The following is a 25,304-nucleotide window of genomic DNA, read 5'->3' on the forward strand; positions in this document are numbered from 1 at the left end:
TGCTGTAAATGTCTTATTATTGTGTTTTTAAATGATTTCATCTCCATTAATTACTCTCTGCATTAAAAATATCTGAAATATCGCTCATCACAATGCATGGCCTGAGCTAAAAGTTGGATGTACGTACAAATGATGCACTAATAATAACACACTGAGAGCACAGTGAGTGTTACTCAGTTGTCCTGTTCTGTGGGCCCGAATATGTCATTCCTCACTTTATTTCACTGTAAGCTGTACGACTGCTAAGCTAACAGACATACAAACCAATCACATCAAAATAAGCGCGTGTATGTGGGTTTTTTTTAAACGCGGGGTGAACCTGCTAAAAATAGCTAGTCGACTCTTTTCACATTGCCGAGAGGGAAGTTCGCCTTTCTGTTCCTCGTGTGCTGGAAATCAGAGAACAGCAGAAAGAAGCAGATCACATAACTCATCAAAATACATCCAGAAGATGTCAAACTTGTTTGTTTTTTTTTTTTGGAAAAGTCCAAATCACTAAAATTATAAAATGGACACCTAGTGTTTTCTGGATTCCGGAGCAAGCGAGTGAGATGTGTCGCTTCTTTTTTTATCCCGGTTTGAGAGGCAGCTGGCACGGATCCTGTGTTGACACGGAAGCTATCGACAACGTGACGGTGGTTAGTTTTTAATATCTTCGTTTTAAATGTCTCCAGTCTCTCTTTTGAAACCCAGCACCACCTGAACGACGTCCAAGAGCTGCTTGTAAGGAGGCGGATGTTAAAGTGACAACAAGCCGACTTGTACCACTGTACCTGTTTCTGTCAAAGAAAAACTATTTACCACACTCGTGCTTGTGAGAGGATGCAGATAAAAAGTGTGAGATGCACTCAGATGTAACTCCACGGTGCAGCTCCTCTCCTGCACGTTCATTAAAAAACCTTAAACCAGCTTTGGTATCTGTCTGCTTACTGGGTGACAGATGATCGGCCGTGGCGCAGTTAGCCGGAGGGAGGTGATCTGTTCTGCTTTTTGAATATTTCAGAGCCCTTGGCGTTTCTTCAAGTAATGAGCCTGGACAATGAGACGAGAAGTTGAAGTCTTTATGCCATAAGTCATTATTCTGCACCTCAGAATACGTAGAAGCCAAGACTGAGAACGGGCTGCGACTTTCCCACATGTGCTTTTTTTTTTTTCCATCGGGACTTCCTGCGAGCTTGTGTGAGTAATGACATGGCAAAAACGTGCAGCGGTGGAAACCAGTCACTCCGATGAAACGAGTCCTAGTGAGAGGTAGAGCCGCTGCTTTTATCTGGAAGCTGAGCGATATTAAAGGAAAATTACGTCCTCTTACCCGAGTTACATGCTGCGCATGAAGTACCAGCAACGAGAGCGTGCCTCTGTTCCCACATTTCTAAGATTTCTCTCCAAAATTAGGCTCTATGTTCCCACATTTTCCTTAGGGAAATTTAAGGGAAATGTAGGAACACAAGACCTAATTTTGAAAATGTCCTAGAAATGTGGGAACATAGTGCTGAGCCCCCGGCGACAGGCTCAATATATAAATATGAACATTGTTACTGAGCACAGTTTGTTTCCAAGTAACGATGATGAACACATGGTTAACGTTGAAGGTTAGGGTTAGGTTTAGGCAACAAAACTCCTTGGTTAGGTTTAGGGAAGAGTCATGTTTTGCATTAAAGGGATATTCCAGTGTAAATTTACACCAAGTAAGACTTTTGATGGCGGTTTCTTGTTGGAGGCATGTACTGCAATGTATTATTATCATGCGGTCTTTTCCTGAGGTTGCTAAAACTATGTAAGGTAGCCGTCTGCAAACTTGATCTTACACCGGAATGTCCCTTTAAGTAACATTAGGGTGCATTGGTCAAAATAAGTCAACATTAACTTTTGGTGTCTCATGGGACACAACATCGGTCTCTAGGATGAAAATACTCGTGCTGAAACTACATCACATGAAGAATAATGTCAAATGATGCATGAAATAATGCAACACAGTCAAGACAAACTCTTCATTTGCCAAATTAAAATGATGAGAAATTAACTAACTGAGTTTTCCTAGTTTCATCATCATTGCTCTTCATTTCCTGGCAGAAATGTTCCTCCATATTTGAGAGCAGGTTTACATGTATTACCTGTTGTTGGTTTGTCAGCAGGATTATATAAAAACTACTGAATGTGTTTCCATGAAACATGGATGGAGGATGAGTCCAGGTCCAGAAGAGACAACATAAAGTGTTTTTTGGACAGATCCGCCTTTGAACATTATGACACATATTTCTGTTAACTTCTCAGGGAATAATGCATCGATTTTATTTGGGTGTCTGCTGTCTGTGAGTGAGAACCATGAGACGCAGATCCTAGATTAGGATTAAGTTATGGGTGGCTATCAAGTGTTGTATTGGATTAGGCTTGATTTGGAGTTTTACTCATGAACCTGCAGTATTTAGAATTCAGAGAATAAGTTAAATCTCCTTCATTCTGGCATTGACCAGCCGTCACTAACTTTCCTCCTCCCGGCACCGTGCCTGTTTTATTTCGTTTTGTTTGTTTGCTTTTTATGTGATTGTTGATGAGCACTTATTGAAAATCAAAGATGGATTATCTTCCTGACTGAGGAGCCGTCGGGGTGAGGAATTGGTGGGAAGATCCGAACCCACTCAGGATAAGACGCGGGCCGTCAGAGGTCAACAGAATTGATCTGTTTGATGCTTCACATAAGTGGAAGTCTAATTAACTCGTTAAATATTTCAGTTCTTTGTAAACAGGCAGCGTTACCCTTGGTGAGGAGCAGACATAATGAATCTGCGTCTGTCATGCTGTTTCTGAATTGTTAAACACTTCACGTAGGCTTTCTATATTTCATTCTACATCTGCTTTTTGTTTAACTTTATTTTTTCTTCTTTCTTGCTCAGACACTGAAGGATGGCAGGCTAATGTGACACATTTCTAGTTTTACATTAACATGAAAAGACAAAACATCCAGCCGCGGTCACGTGTTCCCGTCCGCCGTAAATATTCACTGTCAGCGCGTCAAACAAAGAGACGAGAGCCGCACTTTCCTCACCGGCAGCTAATACACGTCCATTCATCAGCTCAAAAACCTGGAGAGGGATTAGCTAATGTCTCCGCGGACCTGTTCATCATTCTCTGCCCAACTTAATGACAAATAAATCTCACAAGAGTTTGAACTCTCCGCTCTCTCTCCCCCCCCTCACTGGATGGTTGTACTCAGTACTCGTCCACCATGTTGGAGCAGATCCCAGCCTCCCCTGAGAGGCTTCACTCTGTTATTCTCTTGTCTTCCTGCTGTTATTTAAGACCGCCCGTCTCCACTCCCTCCATTACACCACCACAGCACACTGTATTTAGTTAGATGTCCATTCAGACTATTTCACCGATGGCTGCGCCGATAAATAACCCACACGCAGCTACTAATTAATTCCTCGTTCGTGTTATCTATTTTCCCAGAGTTAATGAGCTGTCCCCATTTACTGAATGACTAGTCACAGACTAACTGCTGCTAAGTGGCGCTGTGGGCGGGAGGCGCCGCGACGCAACCGGGGATGTGCGATGAAGAAGTTGTGGTGCTGGTGCTGACGGACACAAGCAAAGTCTCTTTTCTCTAATCGCAGGTAGAGCTGATCTCTAGAATAGAAGCTAATTAAAGGAGCCCAAACTCAGAATTTCTTCCCATAACCGAGTAAACAAGCTGTTCTCAGAGGAAAATAAGGTCCCAGAGCACTGTTAGAAGCTAAAAAGGTGGCAGGGTCCGCCACATGTACACAAAGTAAATGATTATATATTGTCTTGTCCTTCAAGTTTGTCTACTCATTTTGTTCAGTTATGAAAACAGAGAGAGTTTGTTTATTTTGTTTGTTTAAGTTCCCCAAAACCACATAGTACACCTTTAATTAGATGGAATGTTTGTATTTTATGTGTTATTTATTTATTTTTCCCGTAAGACATTTCCATAACTTGGTCATTCTGAGGTAAAGTCAACTTTTAAAATGTAGGAGACTTTACAACAAAAACCTTTTAAAACTAAAATAATGATAATAATTCAGTAATAATAATGTTTAGCTGTGTTCTGCATGTATATTTAGACAACACAATATCAATAAAAGGATAAATGATTGTTTCTTTGCACTGATCCGTTAACGTGACTGTAGACTAAGTAGACTTTGTTGCAATAGGAGCCCTGAGGATCTTCAGTAGCATGTAATATATTAATATTTACTGAAGACTGAGACTGAAACTGTCATCAACGTTCATCGAAAATATAAGTAGCGTTGTATTACAGCATTATATGGAGACAATGTAAAGGAGAGTACAGTTTTACGGTGCAGGTTTGTTAGGAAAATGAAATGCAGTGTTCTTTACTGTATCGAACTTTACCGTGTGCGCCACTTAAACACAAGGTGAACTGAAGAACGTGACACACCTGCTGCGCCTCGTTACAGATTCTCAGCTGTGATTGGACATTTACTGTTCAAGGAGCTGTGAGTAGCAAAAGGTCCAACTTACATCCACTGTGTTACTCACTCAGTGATTACGGAATCAAGCCGTGAATTGTGATGTGATTACAGGTTATTTTGTTTTTCAGTGACGTGAGCAGCGAGTACAGGTTCATGCTTCCCAGTGAACGGTCTGCGACAGAGACGGATCAGAACTCTGTGACGGTGCACAGTGGTTGTGATGTGGATCCGTGTGGTTCCACACACATTGTGCCTTCATACACAATCATCATCCGTGTGTCATGTGATCCCAACGTTGCCTGTAGATCTGATATGAGGGGGCTTCAGGCATGTCAGTGCTTGTTGATGGAATATACTTTACAAACACGTTTTTTCATTTTATTTATGCATATTTGTAGAACTAATTTAACTTTTCGTTCTTTGTTCATTCAGTAATTTGTTCGTTGTGGATCAAAACGTTCCTGCTGGTGTTGTTTTTATGACTGTACAGCAGGAAATGACGTCACAAATTAGTCATTCTAAATATAAAAGTGGGCACGAATCTTAAAAGTGACACGAGTTGACAACAATCAATAATAAATACTCTCGGTGTATTTCAGTAACTTCCTTGCTCGCCCACCCCACCACGCTGACATCCACATTCTTGCTCTTTGTTTCTACACTACTTCCTGTTGAACATAAATTACTAATGCGAATTGGTTTGCGTATGAGCTGAATTCACTGGAAACGGGGCTACGCAGCAGATTTTATAATGAACTATGTACTGTAATCTAATTTAGATGAAACCTTTGTGATATTCTCATTTAGAAACAGTGTAACAAGCCAGTTAATCTCTCTCTTTTTCTCTCTTCTTGTTTTTTAACATAATGACTGCTGTAAAACTCTGATGATGTCAGAGACCTGCCTTATCATCAGCAGAACGAAGGGAGCACTTTAATAATTACAATATTAATGAGGTAATACTACAAAATGAGAAATGTTAATGTTTCCATTACTGAATAAACAAGCTGTTCTCAGAGGAATATAAATGTCCACAGAACACTTTTTGAAGCTAGAAAGGTGGCAGGGTCCGCCACATGTAAACAAAGTAAAACTGTATGAAACTGTGTCGTCCTTTAAGGTCAGTTTGTTTATTCAGTCGTGAAAACAAAGAGTGTTTGTTTATTTGGTTTGTTTAGGTCTAAAAAAAATTAAATAGAATAGAAAAGGTCTTCCTCAAAACTACATAGTGTACCTTTAATGGCATGTACACTTTGTTTAGTAAAGACCATCATGTTCGAAGAGAGGAGACTGAGAGAGCAGAGCAGCGTTGCAGTTGGTTGATTCGCTCCAGTTTACTTCCTGTCTGGGTGGCTGCTCCTCAGGTCACAAACACATCCTGTTGTTGGTAGGAGTGCGTTTGAAGTGTTTTCAGCCCCGGTTCCCATCTGGTGGTTATATGGGGTGCTGATTACAACGTGATATACAGAGAAGTTAATGTAGACGGTTATGCGTTGACACCGACTAACACCACATTCAGATCGTCTCCTTGTTTTTTTAGCGGGTTTATAAAGTGGATGTATGCGGTTTGCTCACCAGGTGTTGTGTGGTTATGGATGCAGTGCCTTTGAAAAGCTGCCTCAGCAGGGTCCCTCCAGAAGTGTTCTCCAGTGAGCCATCTGTTCGCACGTGAACCGCACGCTGCAACGGAGACAGGCAGGTGGAGAAAATTCTCACTGTGGACTTAATTGGCTGAGACATCCAGACTCCAAAGACAGGTAATGTGAAATGATGGAGGAGCTCTTTACTGAGTAAATGTGAACACTCGTGGCAGCGGTATGTCACAGCTGTCACTTAGCCGCTTTGAAAAAGTTCAAGGTTTCGATGGCGCTTTTACGCCTGAGCGTGAAATCGTTGAGAGCGGCGACGCCGGGGGGGTGGAGAGCCAGAGGGGGTTCCACCGTGAGTGGAGCTGGCAGGTTGAGGAGGAGGAGATGGATCGTAGACAAGAGTGAAGAAGAGGAAACGTATTCTTACAGTTCAGTGTGTATGTGCTGCTGTATAGTAAATTGACTCGGTGCTGCAAGCTATGAAATCCAGTTGAAAATCTCCTCAGGCGACCAAATCCTCATCAGTGGTGGCCCACCGCAGTGATCAGCACTGACATTGTCGAGTCAGTTAAGTGTGGAGTGATTCACCTTGACTTAAATATATGTGGTCAGAGAGAATCAGTGGAGTTCCCTTTTACAGCTGCAACTGATTGATATTTCATAACAACAATGGGAAGATCGACTGTGTGTAATGTGGGAGGTGTCACTCACAGTGATGAGCTGAGATGTGAGAATTTTTCTGCAGCTCTCCACAGCTTCACAGAGTGTTTCAGCATGTTCAGCTCTTCTTTTTTTTCCCGGTTTCCAGTCGGCAATTTCAAAGTGCAATGTTTTAGAATTGACCCAGGTGTTAAGTGCTGCTAACTGTAGCTTCCATTAGCATGGTTATGCATTCGTTAAATGGTCTAGACTGAGAGCTCGTTTATAAGGCGAACCGTACAGGAGGACAGACGTGTATTTCAGTGCATGGCTGCCTACTTTACAACCAGGAATCAGGCAGGCAATAAGAATTTGCAGTCCAAAACAGCATTTATACATTCAGTGCCCAAATTAAAGATGATGAAGAACGAAACAGTTCGAAGGAACAAACTGACCTGATTCCACGTTTCACTTCTCTCTCGTTCGTTCTGTCGTTCTCACAGACGAGTCGCTGTGTTGTTCACTGTTTAATCTGAGAGCCAGCCAATCGTATGCTGAGTCTAGGACACTGTTGTCGAATTTTAGCCAATGAGGAACAGGAAAGCATAGCAACCGTTTCCATGATAAAAAAAAACAAACAAACAAACAAAAAAAAAACATTTAATTTTGTTCGTATCTCATCGTTCTCGTTCATGTCAATTTAATGTCAATCTGAATATACACATTATCCACTGTTGTGTTGTCTAAAAGCACACATAATCATGAAGTTATTGCTATGACCACTAAACCACATTGTGCCGGAAACGCGACTGAACAATATGAACGATTCTTTCTGCCGAACTGACCGACGGGAACTGAATCTCGACATCGAATGATGAAATCCACGTCTGGCCCAAATACCACAAACCCACAGTTCAAATGTGTTCGTTACTCTCGACAGAAAAAAAATCTCTCCTCTTCAAGATCTCCCCAAAACAAACAAAAAACACTCAGTCTGAGTCTCAGCCAACAAAACAAAACAAAACCAAGTGATGCCTCGTGCCTCCAATAGACAATCTTTGAGATCTGGTACCTTTATCAGAGTCTGACTCATTATTCATTTCGATTAAAGATTAAAATCTCATGTACGCTGAATGACAACTGAAGGACAAAAGGCTACAGTTAGTTTTTCAGTGATTTTGACACACTTGACTTCTCTGTTCTGAGTTGAGCGCTGAGCGTGTCAGACTTGGAGGTTCTGACCTTTTTAATTAGTGGAGTTATCTCCTCCAGGTGAGGCAGAACACGGTGGATTTTCTGGTCCAGGGCGATAGACAACCACAGGGTTTCATCCTGGTCCAATCAGGGACTGGAGAAACTGCCCATTTATCAGTTAATTACATTCATCTGCCATCGCAGATGTAATTCGGTTCATGATTGGGTTCTGGAGTGAAAACCAGCGGGGATAAGTGTGATTGAGAACCAGCGGACAGCCCGGCACTTCCTCTGATGTTCTAATAGTGCGTCGTGTTCAGGTGCTTGGTCGGCTGGTTTTGTGAATGCATGGATGCATAATTGCTGCTTCACTTCTGGAGCGGTTTTATGGCAGCAGTTTATGTGAGGAGGACTAATGTGTGATCATTATTAACAACCACAGCTCCCCGAGGAACCGCTTCACACAGCGGCGGCTCGCTCCTCAAAGCATCCAGAACAACAAAGTGTCATTGATCCGGCTTCGCTCCGCCGCTCTTTGATTCACAAAAATAAAAAGAGGCAGATGTGGTGCCGAAAATGAAAGTCTTGATCAATAACTATTTTGATCTTTTCTCTTTTTTTTTTTTTCCTCCACAGTTAAACCAACTGTTATCGATGTTGACATATTTGTGAACAGCATCGGACCGGTGTCGTCAATAAATATGGTGAGTCGATCCCTTTCTTTACGGTTTTGTTCTTACGTAACACACTGTGCTGCATCTTTTCAGGTCTTGAACGTATGTATATTTTTTGTGGTATATATAGTTTGCAACGAAGAATCACAACTACATGGAGTTACATTCAATAAGGGCTTTGTTAGTTTGGTGAAATTTAGGTTTTTGTGTTTGGTGAAAATAAACTCAAACTCAGAAAATGGGAGCGTGCAAACTCACCCAACATCCAGAACTTTTCCGAGTTCTTGTCACGGAGTTTCCTGATAAAATTGATGTTGAAACTTGTTGATGAATGTTGTCAGTCATCCAGGTCTTGAAGACGTTTGACCTCCCATCCAGGAGACGTCTTCAGTTCTGACTAACTGGAGGGGAGTCGCAGGATTTTAAACTCTGTGTGGGAGTGTCCTCAAAGAGTCGCCAGGGCCACTCGTGGGTCGCTGGTCATGTGGGTTTCTAATTCACATTGAAACTTGTATTAAATTAATTGGACCTTGTAAAACACTATAGCTGTTTTTAGATTTTTAGAACAATTGCCTTCACATTCTGTTGATGTTCATTCATATTTGAATGTTTTAAACTAAAATTCATACATATTTCCCCTTTAAGGCAGTGTGGGATCTCTGGACTGAATATTGGTGCACCAGTCTTTGCTGTAATATTCAGTGAGCGGACATGAGGGCGAGTTATTTAGTTTTAATTTGATTAAGAACAACAGCGATTTCAGTCCACATCAGTGCTACTACAGCAAAGCACCCCCTCCGCGTCAAGCTAATTTTAAGCCCCATTGTCAGAGAAGAATTCACATACAGTATCAGTCATCATACTCGTATTGTTTCTAATTGTGACGCTGTGTATAATTCAGGGTGTCATGACTTCTCCAGGAGACAGACGGTGATTAATTCCCCTTTCGCTCTGAGAATACACCCAGCAGAAATGAGGCCATTTTCACATCACAAAAGTACAATCAAAGGTGGAAAGAAAAACTATTGATGGAAATGTGGCGCAGAAATTCAAAAGAAATAGACATCATGATGTTCATCAGCCCGCTGAAGTCTTGCACCAGGTCGTCTGACATAAAGACGTCTGCTGGAGTCGTCTGCAGCAGCTTCCATTCACAGTCGGGCGCTGACACCGAGCTGTTCTTTAACAAAAGGTGACATAATTTGTGCTCCGCATGGATAAAACAGCAAGTGAGCCATCAACCCAGCGATAAATCTTTTCATCCGATCATTTTGCACCACTTACTGATGCGTTCTCGGGACAGATGGGATGTTTCATCCTTCTAGCATTTTCTGGCTCTTTACCAGAGTCTTCAGGTGGACGTGCGGAGAATATCTGCACCAGGAGGATTTTTTATTAAGGCCTCCCACACAGTCTACCTTAAAGACAAAGACAGAATAAGATGTCTGAGCTCCTCACACATAAATCTTTTTGATCATTTCTTTAACAATAAATCAAAATTTAGAAGGTCATGCACCCCGACATTCTTGTGTTTACCAGTGATTTAAAAAGGAGCACTGCGTAGTTTTGAGGGAGACGTTTTAATCAGAAGAGAAAGATGGACTGATATATTTATGTCAGAACAAACACAATAAACAAAATCTCTTAGTTTTCATGGCTGAATAATCTGAATAACCAAACTGACCTTAAAGAACAACACAATCTCATACTGTTTTACTTTGTTTATATGTGGCGGACCCTGCCACCTTTCTAGCTTCAAACCTTATTTTCCTCCAAGAAAGATAAATATTTCTGAGTTTGCATTATTACCTCATTAATATTGTAAATATTGAAATTCTGAGTCAATTTTATTTTTCCATCACTACATAGTGCCGCTGTAAAACTTAAATGAAACTTAAAAAAAACAACACAAACACTTGACCAACTAAATTTAAAGTATTCTTCAAAGTCCTAGTTAATCAGAAAACTGGAAGTCAGTTCTTGTCACATCTGGTCAAGTGTTCAAATTTCCTGAAGGAAATAAACAAAGACAAAATGAAATAAACTCATGTTATTTAACAAGAATTGGAGTTTACAGTTATAGCAGCACTGCGGCTGTGGTAAGGCAATGAGCTAGAGGCATTAGCATGCTAATATGTGCTAATAGTGACAATGCTACTGTGCAGGTGTTAAACAGGTGTGTTGTGAATATGTTCACAATCTTAGTTTGTTATGTGTGCACGCATTTGATGATAAACACCAAGAATATATTTGAAATGTCATTCGTTTTTACAGTTAAACCAAAGTGCTGAACCTGAATTTCAACCCAGTGACATCATCAAGGTGTTAATAGTTCATGTTCAGGGTAACGTGAATGTCTGTAATCAATTTTATTACAGTCCACCAGGAGCTGTTAGACATTTCAGGTGATACTCATGGTGGTGGTGCTTGAAGGAAAAGTCTGGGGATCCCCAACATCAGTATGTTCATCCTTTGGGGACCATGAATGTCTGTAAAAAAAAAAAAAAAGTTCTTAGCAATCAATTTATAGTTCAAATTGTTAAAGTATCTTTAGGTTTTATGTGCATATCTGCTGAGGAAATTCTAGACTGGATAAACTGCCTCTCAAGCTTTTCAGAGGGAGGCCGGTCATGTTAATAAACAATGTTTATCGTCACAAAGTATTTTCTAGCCGCTGCTGTAAGCGGGGAAATCCATCCTTGATTTCCTCTTCATTAGCGCTGTGACGATTAAGCACACTGTGAATGACCCATTCAGTAGAAACAATAAGCGGAGCTGTGTTTTAATAAGCAATGAACAATATGTCACGTTGGAGGAGGCAGCCTCTTTGTAATTATGAAGAAGCTATTTTTATACTTCTGGGTCATTCAGTGTCCAAGGCAACCTGGTGTCAACCTGGAGTTCCTGCCAAAACGAAAACGGGTGCCAGTGGGGTCCCTGTTGCTATTCTCACCCTGTGGAGAGAGCCGCCCACTCACAGGCTATCACACACTGGATATCCAGAGAAATACAATATTCATGCCAGTCCATTTCCCACTGTGTGAGCGGGCTGCTGGCAGGACTGCTGCAACTGTGGTTTTCTTTAGCTCCCAGCACAATATTAATTCGTAATGTTCCTGAAATTTGCAGCTTACTCTGATTGTTTGGCTCGTACCTGCTGTGACAGAAAATTGCTTTGAAAAGTTTTTTTTTTTTATTATTATTCACTTCATAACAATCTCTCCATAAAAGGTGGGTCAGCTGGTTCGACTTAGTTACCGGATGGCTCAGATGCGAGCGGAAGAGTTCACTTAATGGGCCTAAGTGATGCATCTAATTTTTTCATTTTTCTGGCTGGAAGATTTTGGTAATGAAGTCATCTTCAGGAGGATCTTATAATGAGGCTCTTGGTAACGCCACAAACGGAACTGATCTCAGTGGAATAATAACATGCTGCTCGTGTGCTTCAATCAGTGTAATAGACCAACAAGTATATGTTTCCTGTTTTAACACTGTTCAGGACTGACATGATTTCTGCGGGTCCACTTTTAACCGCTTTTATGGCTGGTTGCTGTTTTTATATTGCTTATTGCTGCTACTTGGACTGAGCAGTCATGTTGTATCTTTTGTTAGACCTGGGTTATGGGTTTGTCTCCTCTTTTAACTTGGCAGCTACTAAAGACAGAAAATATTTATTTGTGCAAACAAGACACAACCTGGGTGGGGCTGAGGAGGTGTAAGTGACCCATAAGCAACATTTGTGTGTTATATTTCTCTTTAGTAAACTGATTAAACTCTGAAACATTAAAAAAAACACAATAACAAGCATCCCCTGTGTTACCTCGAGGGCAGTGCAGGATGTTGTTGACAAGCTGTATTTATTTCCATCCTTTATTCTTACCTCTGCAGGGAAAAGGGGCAGCTTGAGCCATTCCCAGCATGCACTGAATGAGGGAGGGGCACACCCTGTGGACTGTCCAGAATTTCTATGTCATTAAACTGCGGGAGGAAACTTGGGCACATGTGGCTCACTCTCTCGTTTAAAAGCAAAGGTGTGAACAGCAGTCGATGGCCTGTTTATAGGTTACACATTCAAAGGCACACATTGTTCATTTTTTTCCTGACAGCACAAGTTTTAAATTGAAAAATGTGCGTTCGTGTATGTCTACAGATCGGTGCTTCTCAAACTACATCTGCCACCAAAGGAAATATTAAGCTCCACCATTACGACCGACGTTAAAGTACAGTAGCATGCACGTTGGTTTTGATTGACAGCTGCTAACACTATGACAACAGATGTCAGACCACACGGCTCATGATAAACTTACATGACGCAGGGTTAAAAACGCACAACACGCACCAGCAACATTCAGTGTGCAGACAATCTGCTCCCACAAATGGACTTTTCTGTCTCTGTTGTGAGAGTTTGGTCTGATGGAGCTCAGGATTGACTCGCAACTTCAGTTTGAACCGAGATGCTGGAGAGATTCTCCTCCTGCTCAGCAACTTTCATCCCAATAGTTCCGAAATGAGTGTTCGTGAACTGAAAATATCTTTTTCTCACATTAAACAAAGCGCATTTGTTGCTTGAATACAACCACACACTGGACATGAACCCTGTATTCTGGTGTGACGGTCCTGGACTTTGTACATACAAGGACTCCACATGACGTGGTTCATAAATCAAGTGTTTCATTCAGTTAAATAAACCTGGTGCAGCACAAATGATAGTTGCAGTGAGAGTCATGAAAACAATTTAAGAGCCATACTGTGTACAAATTGTGTCATTCAAAGATAAAATGAAAGTGAGGAAAATAACTGCCTCTGTCACATCCCAACTCAAAGCAACTGCTCGTTGACAACCTGTGTGTTGTTGCTTTTTTGCACCTGCAATCAAATGGTTATCGAGATCTTCGGACCGTCACATTGTAACTGTGTACTTGACAAAAGCTCAGAGCAGCAGATCACACCAGCTGGATGATGAAGGTTTGTCTCCTCGCTCTGATCGACCTTCAGCTGCCTCTAATAAGGACACGAGGAGAGACCTCAAGCCAGCAGAGCAACATGACAAGACGTCTCAAAGCACAGGACACATACAGTACGTACTGTAAGGCTTTTTGCCGCATAATCATCAAGTGCCAGCTTCACACTGCGTATGCTTTGCCCTAGTTTAAAGTACCTGCTGCAGTGATCAGCGCTATGTAACTTTGATACACGTGAAAATGTTTATTTGACGAGGGCGTTCATTTCTACCGAGAGCTGCAGGAAGAGAGCAAGACTGTTCAGAGGTAGGAAGCAATTAAGCACTTCTCTGTTTCAGCTGAAAGGTGCCAGAGAGCCGAAAAATAGAGGTTTTATCAAGTCCTTGAACTCACAGGGATGTGAGACATGAATGGTGCTGGGAAAATGTCTCAGGAGGAGAAAAAAAAAAAAAAGCAACATTAAAACAAAAAAATCTGTTTTCAAAAAGGTAGTTTTTGTGAAGCCTGTCTTCAGATATCTTGTTCATCAAAACAACAAAAAGCATGAAAATATGTGTGTCGAAGCAACAGGGTCATATTATAGACGTAGGTGATCAATAATCACCAACCTAACTCAGACAACACACTATGGAGAGTTCATGCAGAAAAAAAAATAACATTCATAATGGCTTATTTGCATGAGGGGGGCGGAGGGTCAGTGGCATATGCCTCCGCTGTCTCGTCACCGAAATGAAAAGCTGCACCGCTGCAGGCGACGCGGAGCAGACGTGTTGTCGTGGTAGGTGGCCTCTTTCAGGCTGCTTCAAATTCCAGCTGTTTATTCCATCGTGAGCCATTAATCAGCCCGGTTGTTGTCTGATTTGTATTCTAGTCATTTTTTAAGCATGGGGTAAACTGTCGGCAGAATAATTTCCCCGCCCGTCAGAGTCGACTGTAAACCATGTGCAGATTTTCGATAATGACTAATATTCCCATTTGTCCCCGTGATTTAAAAAAGTGACGGGGAAATATTCCATTCTAAGTGTAAATCTGTTCAGCGTGACCCGACTTAACACCTGTTAACAGGAGAAAATGATGAATGATGGAATTAAATATTACACTTTCCGCCCCGGTATGTTTTAAAGTGAAGCCACACTGAAGTGTTAATGGCTGAAACAGTGTTGTTGTTTTTTTTACTGATGACTAAAAACCAGGATTGCTGAGACAAATCACCACAGCTGATGACGACATTAGAAATGTCCAGGTTGCGTCTGTTTCCTAAACCGCTATGGAGTGACAATGTCTTGAAGGGTTTTCCCATATCACAGGGTGAGTTTTCAACCACTACCCCTTCTAACTCTGTTCTCAGGGTCAAAGGAGGCACTTGACAACATTTTGAACCTAGCTGCAAGGATTTTGCTCCAATTCAGCCACAAGAGCATTAGAAAGGTTGGAAACTGATGTTGGGTGAAAAGACCCGGCAGGCAAGTCGACATGCCGATTCATCCTGACGGTGTCAGATGGGGTTGAGGTCGGGGCAAGTCAACCCAAACTCAAAACCAATGAAAGATGTCATGTTTAAACAGAAAAGAAGTGCTAATGTTTAGACTTTTGTCCACACCAGCACCAGCAGTACATTCTTCCCTAACTGGATCTGAGGGGACCGGCCTGACACAGGTGGTATTTCCATGCCAGTCTTAAGCATCTGACAGGTCTGCATGTCTCGGGGAATCATTTCCTCGGTGCTTCAGTTTGAGTGAATTTATCATGTGGGGTCTTTTCCCACTGTAGAGCCTTATCTTTGAGTTTACAGTGAGAATATGCAGCAGCTCCAGATCAACATCCTTAATATAGCAGCTCCTCTGAGGCACATGAGGTGAGAGACCCATTTTCTCCATCACCGTGCCCCCGCTGTAGTGGCTGAACACAGCTGCGAGCAGCGGGGAGGGGAAGTGAGATCGATACTCCTTCAGCTCTGTTATGATTTTCCTTCTAATGTGAAATTATATCGGAGATTACAAAACGGGACATTTCAGCGTGTTATTTGAGATTTACCCCTCTCCCTCCATCTGCAGCGCTCCATTTCCAGATGTGCTCTGCAGCGCATCAGTTCTATTTATTTGATTTGCATCACTTTTCCTCCACCGGTCATTAAATGCTGCATAATGTTCGGTTATTTCAAATCCCCTGTGCGCCATACAATTAAAGGTCATGAGCACCCAGTGATTCTCCTGATTATAGACTTCAGTCTAATTGGCGAGCTGCTCAAACTGGTGTAGAGAACCGGGTAAAAGGTCAAATGCATTTCAGACGGTGGCAGCTGTATGAAAAGGTGTGGGCTGGTTGGAGGAGGGCAGACTATTATTAATTTCATTATGCTGAAGGTCTTAATCTGCATTGTTGCTAAAGAGGACCGGAGCAGCTCAGCTGTTGCTGAGGAGATTTTTCGTCTTTGTCCTGAGCTCACGCAGCCGCACTGCCGACACAATTAGCTTACAGACTCGTCCTGCTTATTGGTATTATTTTAGCTGTTTGTCAATGCAAAACACTGATTTACATAATCACAGAGGTGGCTATAAGTAGCCACATATCATCTACTCTGTCATAATTGCTGTAATCTTACAGTCAATTACTGGCTAATATTTTCAGTACATTCACAGTAGTATGCTGTAATTAGAGCAGCGTGGTGGTCCTGGTACCTTGTTGGACCACTTGTGGGCCTGTTAGCCTTTTACCATGTTGTTAGACTCTCTGCATGTTAGCATGTGTGCCTTGTTGTAAAACTAAGATATTCTAATGCTCAACTATTTCGTAAAATGTTACACAATTGTAGATTACGTACAATATTTCCTTGTAATGTTAAATTCCTACGGTCACTTCAGAATGCTGCTTTAATTCAAATTCACAGCAGATTACTGTAATGATCCAAATGATTTTCCACCTTGCCTTGTGAAAGCATAATCACAGTAGTTTACTGTCAGAATTTACTGTGAAAAGTGTTTTTTTTTTTTTTTTAACAGTTTAATGGAGCAGTCGTTTGCCTCACACTGCTGCCTCAAAGCACCAGGGTTTAATCACCACCCTGGTGCTTTTCACGGCAAATTAAAGAGCTGCCCTTATTTCACATGGTAACTTGCTGTTGTGCACAAATGCAGAGATTTATTGAGTAAAAATCCAGCTTTAGTTCTGAGAGTTTACCACCCATAACAGTATTATTTCACATATTGTTTTTCACATATAAGAAGCCTCTGTTCTGACCAGCACTCCAACAGGACAGGACCTCCAATCAGGCTCAAGGTAGAGCTGCAACCATTAATCACTTAGTTGTCGGCTATTAAATGAATGTATTCATTTTTCAGAGAACAGCAAAAATACTCTGATTGCAGCTTCTTAAATGTGAATATTTCCTCCTCTATGACAGTAAACTGAATGTCTTTGAGTTGTGGACGAAACAAGACATTTGAGGACGTCACATCGGGTTTTGGGAAACACTGACCAACATTTTTCACCACTTTCTGACATTTTATAGACCAAACAACTAATTGATTAATTGAGAAATTGAAGGCAGTACACGCTGGCTTCCTTCCTCCGTCACCAGTGTGTGTTTACCCTCAAGCTGATTGGATGCTTTCAGAGTCACATACATCTAAACCTCGATGTATACTGAATATGGACGTTTTCTCCTGGGAAATACGTGTGACCAACACATATCGGCTTTTCACTGTAAAACTTCACACTCAAGGTGCTAAAATCACCAACAACTGACACCTGAGGGAGCACCACCTATATGTTTGTGTTTGCGTTCACATGTTGAGAAGAGACAGCGGCTTTTACTGTAAACCCAAACTCAATGGACAGGCAACCAAGAGAGACGGGGCTCATTTTGCACTTCAAAAGTGATGATACATGTTTAACCTTTAAAGGAGTAGTTTCACATTTTGGGAAATATTCTTGTTTGCTTTCTTATCATCAGGAGTTCAGTGAGAAGATTGATACCACTCTTATGTCAGCATGGTAAATATCCAGCCTAGCTGTGTTTTGAATTTAGCACAACAACACACACAGTTCACATCAGAATCAGAAAATCTGAATCAGGCACACGTAGAATGGAAACAGACCTTCTTCCCTTCCTGACTTTCCTGCTCCTGTTTTCTTGCTTTTCCTGAATCCATCGAGCTGAGCGCTCAACCGCATCACCCCTGATAAGAAACGACGAGGGAGTGAGTTGGATTGATTGCCCTCAGATTTCCAAGTGACAGTAGCCTTGATGGAAAGAAGCCAAACGTTTCTGCAAAGCAACGGGATGTTTTTAGCATCTCTGACCTGCAGACTGTACCAAAAAACAGTGCTGCTTTATTTCAGTATTTTTAAAGTTATTTAGCCGCGTTAACCGCGTTAGCATCGTGGCGGAGGAGGAACCTCACTATGTGAAGTTCTGGGTTCAAACCCGCCTACTTTGTTCTTTCTGCACGATCTCCTTCAGGCGCTCCAGTTTCATCCCACATCCCAAAGACGTGCAGTTCAGGTCACCAGGCCGCTCTGAATAACCCGCAGGTGTATATGTGTGCACAGTCTTTGTCTCCATGTGTCAGACCTGTGATTGACTGGCAACCTGTCTCACATCGTCTCAGCTCTGACATCCTGCGACCCTCCAAAAGATACAGCGGTATAGTTCAGAGACGGATGGATACCGTCGTGACTCCAGGAACACCTCGTCTGTGTCCACCATGTTGATCTGGACCAAAACATCTCGACAACTAATGACTGGATTCATTCTGTACAGGCATTCAGGGTCACCAGAGGATGAAACCTGACTCTGGTGATCCCCTTTACCATCATTTTATACACAGGACTTAAAAAAATCTGTGTTATAAATAATGATTTTTTTTTTTTTGGGTCCATCAAACAAATGTCAAGACAAACTGAGTGTTGCTCGGGAGGTGCTGACAGGAGCCACAGGCAGATGCACCGGCAGCCTTGGAGGGTTTACTGTCAGCACAATGGTGAGTTAAGCAAATCAGTGAGAGGTGGCCGGTCAGGTCTGTGCTCGACATACGGGCCAGTGGGCAGGTAAAATGATGAATGCTCCCGCTGGTGAGCAGGATGAATGATAGATGGTGTACAGAGATGTGTTGCAGGAACTTGTAATCCTTCTATGTGGTGTCATTTAAAAAGAAAATCAATACTCTTGATTCTCAGCAGGTGAAGCTGCTTTTTTTTGTTTGTTTTTTTTTCCACCGAAGGCCAACAAACACTTTTGAAGTGTTTGTTCTGGCATCAAACAACACCACTGTATGTCCACTCACACATTTTTTTTTTCTTTCTGATTTTTTCTCTTCAGGAATACCAAATCGACATCATCTTCGCCCAGACGTGGACGGACAGCCGCCTCAGATACAACAGCACGATGAAGAAACTGACTCTGAACAGCAACATGGTCGGACTAATTTGGCTCCCGGACACCATCTTCAGAAACTCCAAGAACGCAGATTCCCACTGGATTACAATGCCCAACCAGCTGCTCAGGATATGGAACGACGGGAAGATACTTTACACCTTAAGGTAATCTCAGAAACGTTGGTGCTGACAGTGACGACACCCAACTCACCACGCAACTTTTGGATTAAAGACGTTGGAAAGCAGGCCCCAGTTTCTGACCCAAGTTTGGCTGATGATCTTAACTTCTGTGACTAAGACCAGTTATGACTCAAGCTGCCACAATACCAGATTTTTCACTACATGATTATCGTGGCCAACAGAATTCACAATAACAATATTATCACTCCAGTCAGTGTTAAAGTCCATTTTTATGTACAATATTTATTACAGACCAGAAAAAAAAATGTTATTGTTTTTTGCTAGTTTATTTTGTTTGTTTTGCTGGTATTTAAGAGTTTATATTGCATAGACCTACTTCATTTATTAGTCATCTCACAGCACAGGTTTGTAGAACAAAGAAATTTTGAGTTTAAGTCCCTTTATGCCTCGTAAAAGTAGATAGATAAATAAATATTTGATATAGTGGCATGCAGTTGTTGAATTGAGGCGTCTCACAGCCTAAGTATCATAAGTATCAGAGTGAACAGACTGAGGCTGGGTGTTGATTTTAGCATCTTTAGCGTCTCAGCAACACAAAGCTGCAGAATAACATAGTGTAAAGACTTCCTGGACTTCCTGGTTCCCATGAAGTGTCTAGATCTACATTCTACTGAATACTGCAAAGCCTTTTTATTGGAAAGTCAACATGTTTCCTGTGGTGACCTCCCTGAATCTCCATGTGTCACCTTTCAAACTGCCCTGCGGAGTCACTGGCCTTCATCAATCAACCAATCAGTCACATTGCATCAGACTTCAGCCGTCTCATTCACAAAAGAGTGTTTGTAAATCGACTTGTGAGGCAAACAGTCCCCAAAAAAGAGCCTCACAAAAGCAATTAGCCTCTGTCATTACCGAGCAAGTGCCTGCTTGAGCTTTAAGACCAATTTACTACAGCAGTCGCCCTCGTGCCCCGAAGCACTCTTTGTAATTGGAGCACTTGACATTAATATAAACTGCTCCTTCACAAGCATCTCTTGACGGCGCTCAGTCTTTTTTGGCACCGTCGTCGTGTTGTGAGACATGTCCAGGTTTTTAAACTCGACTGTGTTTTTTTTTTTAGGACCCTCGTGTGTCAGATTTAGTCGAGCTCTGTGAAACTTTTTTAGATTCTTTTTCCCGTTCGTGTCGCTCAGGTTGACACTGTGTTGGAAAAATGTGACAGTCAACATGGAGCTGGCACATTTCTGCAAAGAACAACAACAACAAAAAAAAGTTTCATGATCGAGGGAAGTTGCACACAAAGCCGCGGCCAGATCCGCCTTCATCCAGCACTATTGATATGGAGCATTAGGGAGCGGGCAAAAACTTTGAGGAGCAATATCCGTCGATGGCATGAGAGAAAGACAATGAAATGTCATTGGGTATTAATTGTGCACTGGCCTGGCTGCAGTAAACAGAGATGACATTTTGTGATATCCATGCCTCTCCCACATGCATGGTATTGTCCCATTTCCATGCTTTAATGAGGTTTAAAGATCACACCAGAATTACATTACAACGATTTTCATTGAACTCTTTTCCTCCTCATTTTCCCGTCCTGTGTGTCCACTCTTAAGTCAGATGTTCTGTGGTTTCTTGGGATACACAAACTGTGGAAACAATCATCTTATTTTTAAAGGCTCCCGTGCGAAACCGTCAGTTCCATCATGTTGAAAAAGGTCAGAGAGCTCCTCTTGCTTTGTGCAGCCTCGTTTCCACTTGAGACAGGACGTGTTGCTTTCTTCAGCTGGTTTTTTAATTAAGGGTCAACAACACACTGGCTGCGTAATGAGCTCGGCAGGTACGTCTAGTCTTTAGGGACAGCTTGTCTATCAACTACATCAGATACAGATTCCTACACATGGTGGCAGGATGTGTGTTTAAAGTCGGCTTGTTGCTGTATCATCTTTGTGGATGAACACATGGAAGCACAGCGATGGGAAATGTCAAGAACGTCACATTGTCTCCTCTCAGTCCGCAGAGTAAACACAGCTGGTCACTCATCACTCGGTCTGCTGTGAGTTGTGCGAATTACAGGCAACCACAGGCTGATAAAAGTCGTAGAATTCCAGCTTTTTATTCTTGAATCGAGATTATTGCTTGCACAGATGCTGGATCTAACTTTCGAGGGAGGAATCTCTGTGAGTCTATATGTTGTTCGCATATTTCAAGAACCATTTATCTGATCTGCATCGCAGTCGGCAGGTTTGTTGCCGAGGACAAAGAGGTGCAGTGTTGAATTTGGCACAGTTTGGACACACAACATGTTTATTTGATTAAATTTGGAATAAATAGTGAAGATCCCTCTCATGAGATCTCATGGGGAAGCAGACGTAAACAACATGGAGATTAGCGTGGTGTTTCAGCTCGCAAAAAATACAAAAACAGAAGGTGAAACAAGTCTGGATGAGTGGGGAGACGCTCGAAGCAGGTTTTTCTGTTCTTTAGTGAGAACTGGAAGTTTCTGTTACCCGTATGCTAGCTATGGTTAGCCTTAAGGGCGAGGATTTATTACCATTTCCTGCCATCGAGTCTAGGATGACTCTCTCACTGATCGTTGTGGTCCTGCTTGGTCGCCAAGATTTTAATCAAACAATATCAAACATGTTTGAAATCATCGGGGTGGCCCTGATGAGCCCGCGGGCCAGTCAAGAGTTTTAAAACTGGATCTGTGAACCTTCAAACTACCAGATAATCTGAACAGCATGTTTTCAACACGCACTGCACCTGCTTCATTTAATGTGTCGTTACAGTGGGACCATAACAAGAAATTATGATGTATACTCGTACAGTAAATACATTTTAACTACCTAGAGTGTATCAAATCAGTCATTCTAGATGCTTGAACTGCAGACCAAATGTAGTCATTTTAGGATTTTAAAGCAATATTATGTAAAATTTGGCATTTTCTGTGATTTGTTGCCCCCCATCACAGTTTCTGAGTGCAACACTACTGTCATAAATACAAATCACATGTCTGTGACAGTTTGCAACTCATTACATCATAACAAGTTCATGTGTTGAAGCAAACACCTCCTAAACTAAAAGTTACACAGTGCAGAAACAAGGGATAGAGACAACATTCACCCTGTTACAAGACACTGAACCATCAACATGGTTTTGAAGCTGATATTTGAATATATTGTTGCTTTAATATACAGTCTGCCAGGGCTGTGACCAACAGTTACTGTCTGTGTTGATCAGTTAATCACTTGACCTTCACAGCAGAAAGTCTGCAAATACTGAAAAATGTCTGGAAGCTGGAACCAGACGATTGAGCTTTTGAATAATAATCTATGATCCAATGGTTCGTCTTCACAACAAGCAAAATTCTGTTGTTCGCGTTCATTACATCTGTTGAATGCATCGTTGGAGACAAACTACACCTGCGCTGTTCACATCCGATGTTTACAAGCTTGCAGTCGTCTTCTCTGGATGTTTTCCTGCCGCGTGGATGCATCACTAGAGCTTGTCGATCAGTCGGTGGGAATGTTTGTGTGAGCGTGTGATTCCCCAAGAATACTGAAAAATATGCAAATAAAACATGGTCAGAAACTCTGCAGGAAACCTTTTTATCGATGGACTATTTAATGAATGGACTCTATGTCAACTGTGATATAAACTGTGTGTCAAACCAAGATAAGATCTGGTTTCATGATGAAAATTGTCCTAATAGAAGTCGAGGGATGTCTCACAAACTCTTCTGTCGGTTCGTTTTCAGGCTGACGATAAACGCAGAATGTCAGCTGCAGCTGCACAACTTCCCGATGGACGAGCACTCGTGTCCACTCATCTTCTCCAGCTGTGAGTACACCTTCGCTCCTGCAGTAACATAAAACATTAATACTTTGTTTTATTTGGTATTTCTGAGGTGATCATGTTGCTTAGTTCTTCTCTGAATATGAGCTGATGTCGGTGTCAGTCACTGTTGTAACACCTGGGCACAGCTTTTGTGAGGAAAAAAAAAAAGAAAAGGATCATTTTGAAGCTTTCATGTTTTATTTTGTCTTGTTTATTTGTGTTGGGAATATCCGAGCACAGACGGAAAGTTAGAATAAATGATTTAAAATATTTACTATTGTCTGCGTGTTCGAGGGGGAGCTACAGTCTGTGTCACCGTCTCCTCTCAGTTGAACACCCATTAATTTTAACATCAGATCCCTTAATGACAAATCATCCTTTTGTCACGATTTTATTTCTTTTAATATGCTGGATTTCTTTTTTTTTATCATCACAGAGACATCAGGGAGATTTTTGGGGGGGGTCATTTGCGAGTAATATTTTAAATGCACCTCCTTTACGAACGTTAATTTGACATCTTTTGAACATCTCGGTTTTATCACACACTCCAGAGTCCCGGTCTTAATTTTAATAACAGAGTTTTTATCACATTTAATGTCCGAGAACAACAAGATTCTTATTTTATGACATTTTATCTTAAACCTTTGCTGCCCTTCTCAGTGTTTAGTCACAGATTTATTGAAATTATAGATTGTTTTAACCTCCCTCAGGCAATACAAGTGCCCGTGCATCCAGACTGCTTTAGTTCAGTGTGGTTTTATTACTTTTACCAGTTTTTCATAGCTCACCAGTCCACCGCTGGGTTTTCAACTCTACGTCTGCCTGCTAGTTTTCAGAGGTTTTTATGGCCGCTTCTTTAACTGATTTTAGGAGCTGGTCTCTGACGTCCTCGCCCACCTCCTCACTTCTCTCCGTGACACCTGAACCTCTCTGTTGATCCTTTAACTCCCTTACTGTCGCTACTCTCCACCTCTCCATCCCTCCATGACTCCATCACCTCAGACGACTCCCATAAAAAGGAGCAGCGTACGAGGCGTGACTTCCTGTCTTCGTGGAATGGCATTTCTTTATTTTCCGACGATCAAATCACCCAGACCAAGAACGTCCAGCTGTACACCGACGCCACACCCTCGGCTGTAGATTGTCAATGGTTCACCTCCCGTCTCTCTCCTTCCTCTGCGTCCTACGAAACGTATTCAGTCGTCATTGCGGCGTTTCTTCAGAGACACAAGTGGTCCAAACACACAACATCTTCAATCAAGGCTGCTCTCACTCATCAGACACCATCAGATGACTCCGCCTTAATCTCAGACCAGCTCCTGTGTTGGGTTGAGATTTAGGCATCATTGACTCTCTCATACTTCATATTCCCGAAATTCAAATCCTTGGCACCAGACTCGGATCCTCACCCAACAGCAGTCCCCCTGTTTCCAGCCACCATCTACATCTCAACACTCAGTTCCTCCACCTCACCATCGCACCACAGAGAGCAACCTTGAACCGTCTGTGTCCTAAACTCTGGTGTCCAACACAGCCCAGTAAACTGTTTCAGGTTAATGCAGCAATCGAGACGCATGCTCCTTAGATCTCAGCCTCCCTGGGTACGAGACGGTCCAGACACTTGCCTCCATCTCGATCTCGACCCCCTTTTACCTTCATCCGCCGACCTCGACCTCTTCCCTGTCCTCAGCAAGTCGTCCATCAATTCAAATAAAACTACCTTCACGCTGAACGATAGCGTGGTCTATTTATCCGTTTAAAATTCCTCCCGTGTGATGTCTTTTTCCTCTTTTTAAACCGTCATTTACTGCTTTTATTCATCTGTTTATTTTCCTTTTACTGCTCAAACTCCTTCATCTGCTCTGATGTGACATCGTCCTCTAATCGTCCTTGACTGTTTTTATTCTTCTACTCATTTCTGTTTTGTTTTTTTTTATTTATTTGACTTTTAATTCATTTATTTTTCTTCGCTCTCTGTTCCTTTTCTGTGATTTTTGCCTGTTTTATCACGTTTACTTGACTCATATTGACTTTTTGTGTTTTCACATCACACACTGTTCTGCCGTCTCGCCTCAGATTAGACTTCCGTGTGTTTGGCTTGAGTTTTGAGTGGAATACTGTGAGTTTCCCGCTTTCGCTCGGTTGTCAAAGCACTTTGTAAACTCTAGTTTCGAAGTTTCTATATGAGTACAGTTTTTTATTATTGTTATATTTTAGATTTTCTTGTTTTGAGGGGGAGCAGGAAGCTAAACTGCATTGTTGGCTTGAATCTGTAGAAGAGTACGAAGAGTTAACAGTTTGTACATCATGTGTCCAGGAGCCCATTCTCTCCAAATCTGTCCATGTTTGAAGGCAATTAACAGGGTTTTTTGATTAAAAACGCAGCTTTTTACTGATGTTTCATATTCAAATATTTGTATTTTTGTGTTGTTG

At 41.8% G+C, this 25,304-nt stretch overlaps 1 protein-coding gene and 1 long non-coding RNA gene across 2 annotated transcripts in view; one reads left to right on the forward strand and one right to left on the reverse strand.

Annotated features, from left to right (window-relative positions):
- LOC119029218 (gamma-aminobutyric acid receptor subunit gamma-3) overlaps window positions 1-25,304 on the forward strand; it is a 49,273-nt gene that overhangs the window by 8,417 nt on the left and 15,552 nt on the right. Inside the window, exons 3-5 of the mRNA XM_037115908.1 lie at window positions 8,516-8,583; window positions 18,835-19,055; window positions 22,792-22,874. Coding sequence (XP_036971803.1) covers window positions 8,516-8,583; window positions 18,835-19,055; window positions 22,792-22,874 — 372 coding nt within the window. The remainder of the gene's footprint in view (window positions 1-8,515; window positions 8,584-18,834; window positions 19,056-22,791; window positions 22,875-25,304) is intronic.
- On the reverse strand, window positions 5,680-7,276 carry LOC119029219. The gene is made up of 3 exons (XR_005077928.1): window positions 7,141-7,276; window positions 6,033-6,137; window positions 5,680-5,903 (listed from the first exon to the last, which is right to left on the reverse strand). It is a non-coding gene; the product is annotated as an uncharacterized LOC119029219 (long non-coding RNA).

Source organism: Acanthopagrus latus, chromosome 11 (assembly GCF_904848185.1).
Source record: "Acanthopagrus latus isolate v.2019 chromosome 11, fAcaLat1.1, whole genome shotgun sequence".
Lineage (NCBI taxonomy): Eukaryota > Metazoa > Chordata > Actinopteri > Spariformes > Sparidae > Acanthopagrus > Acanthopagrus latus.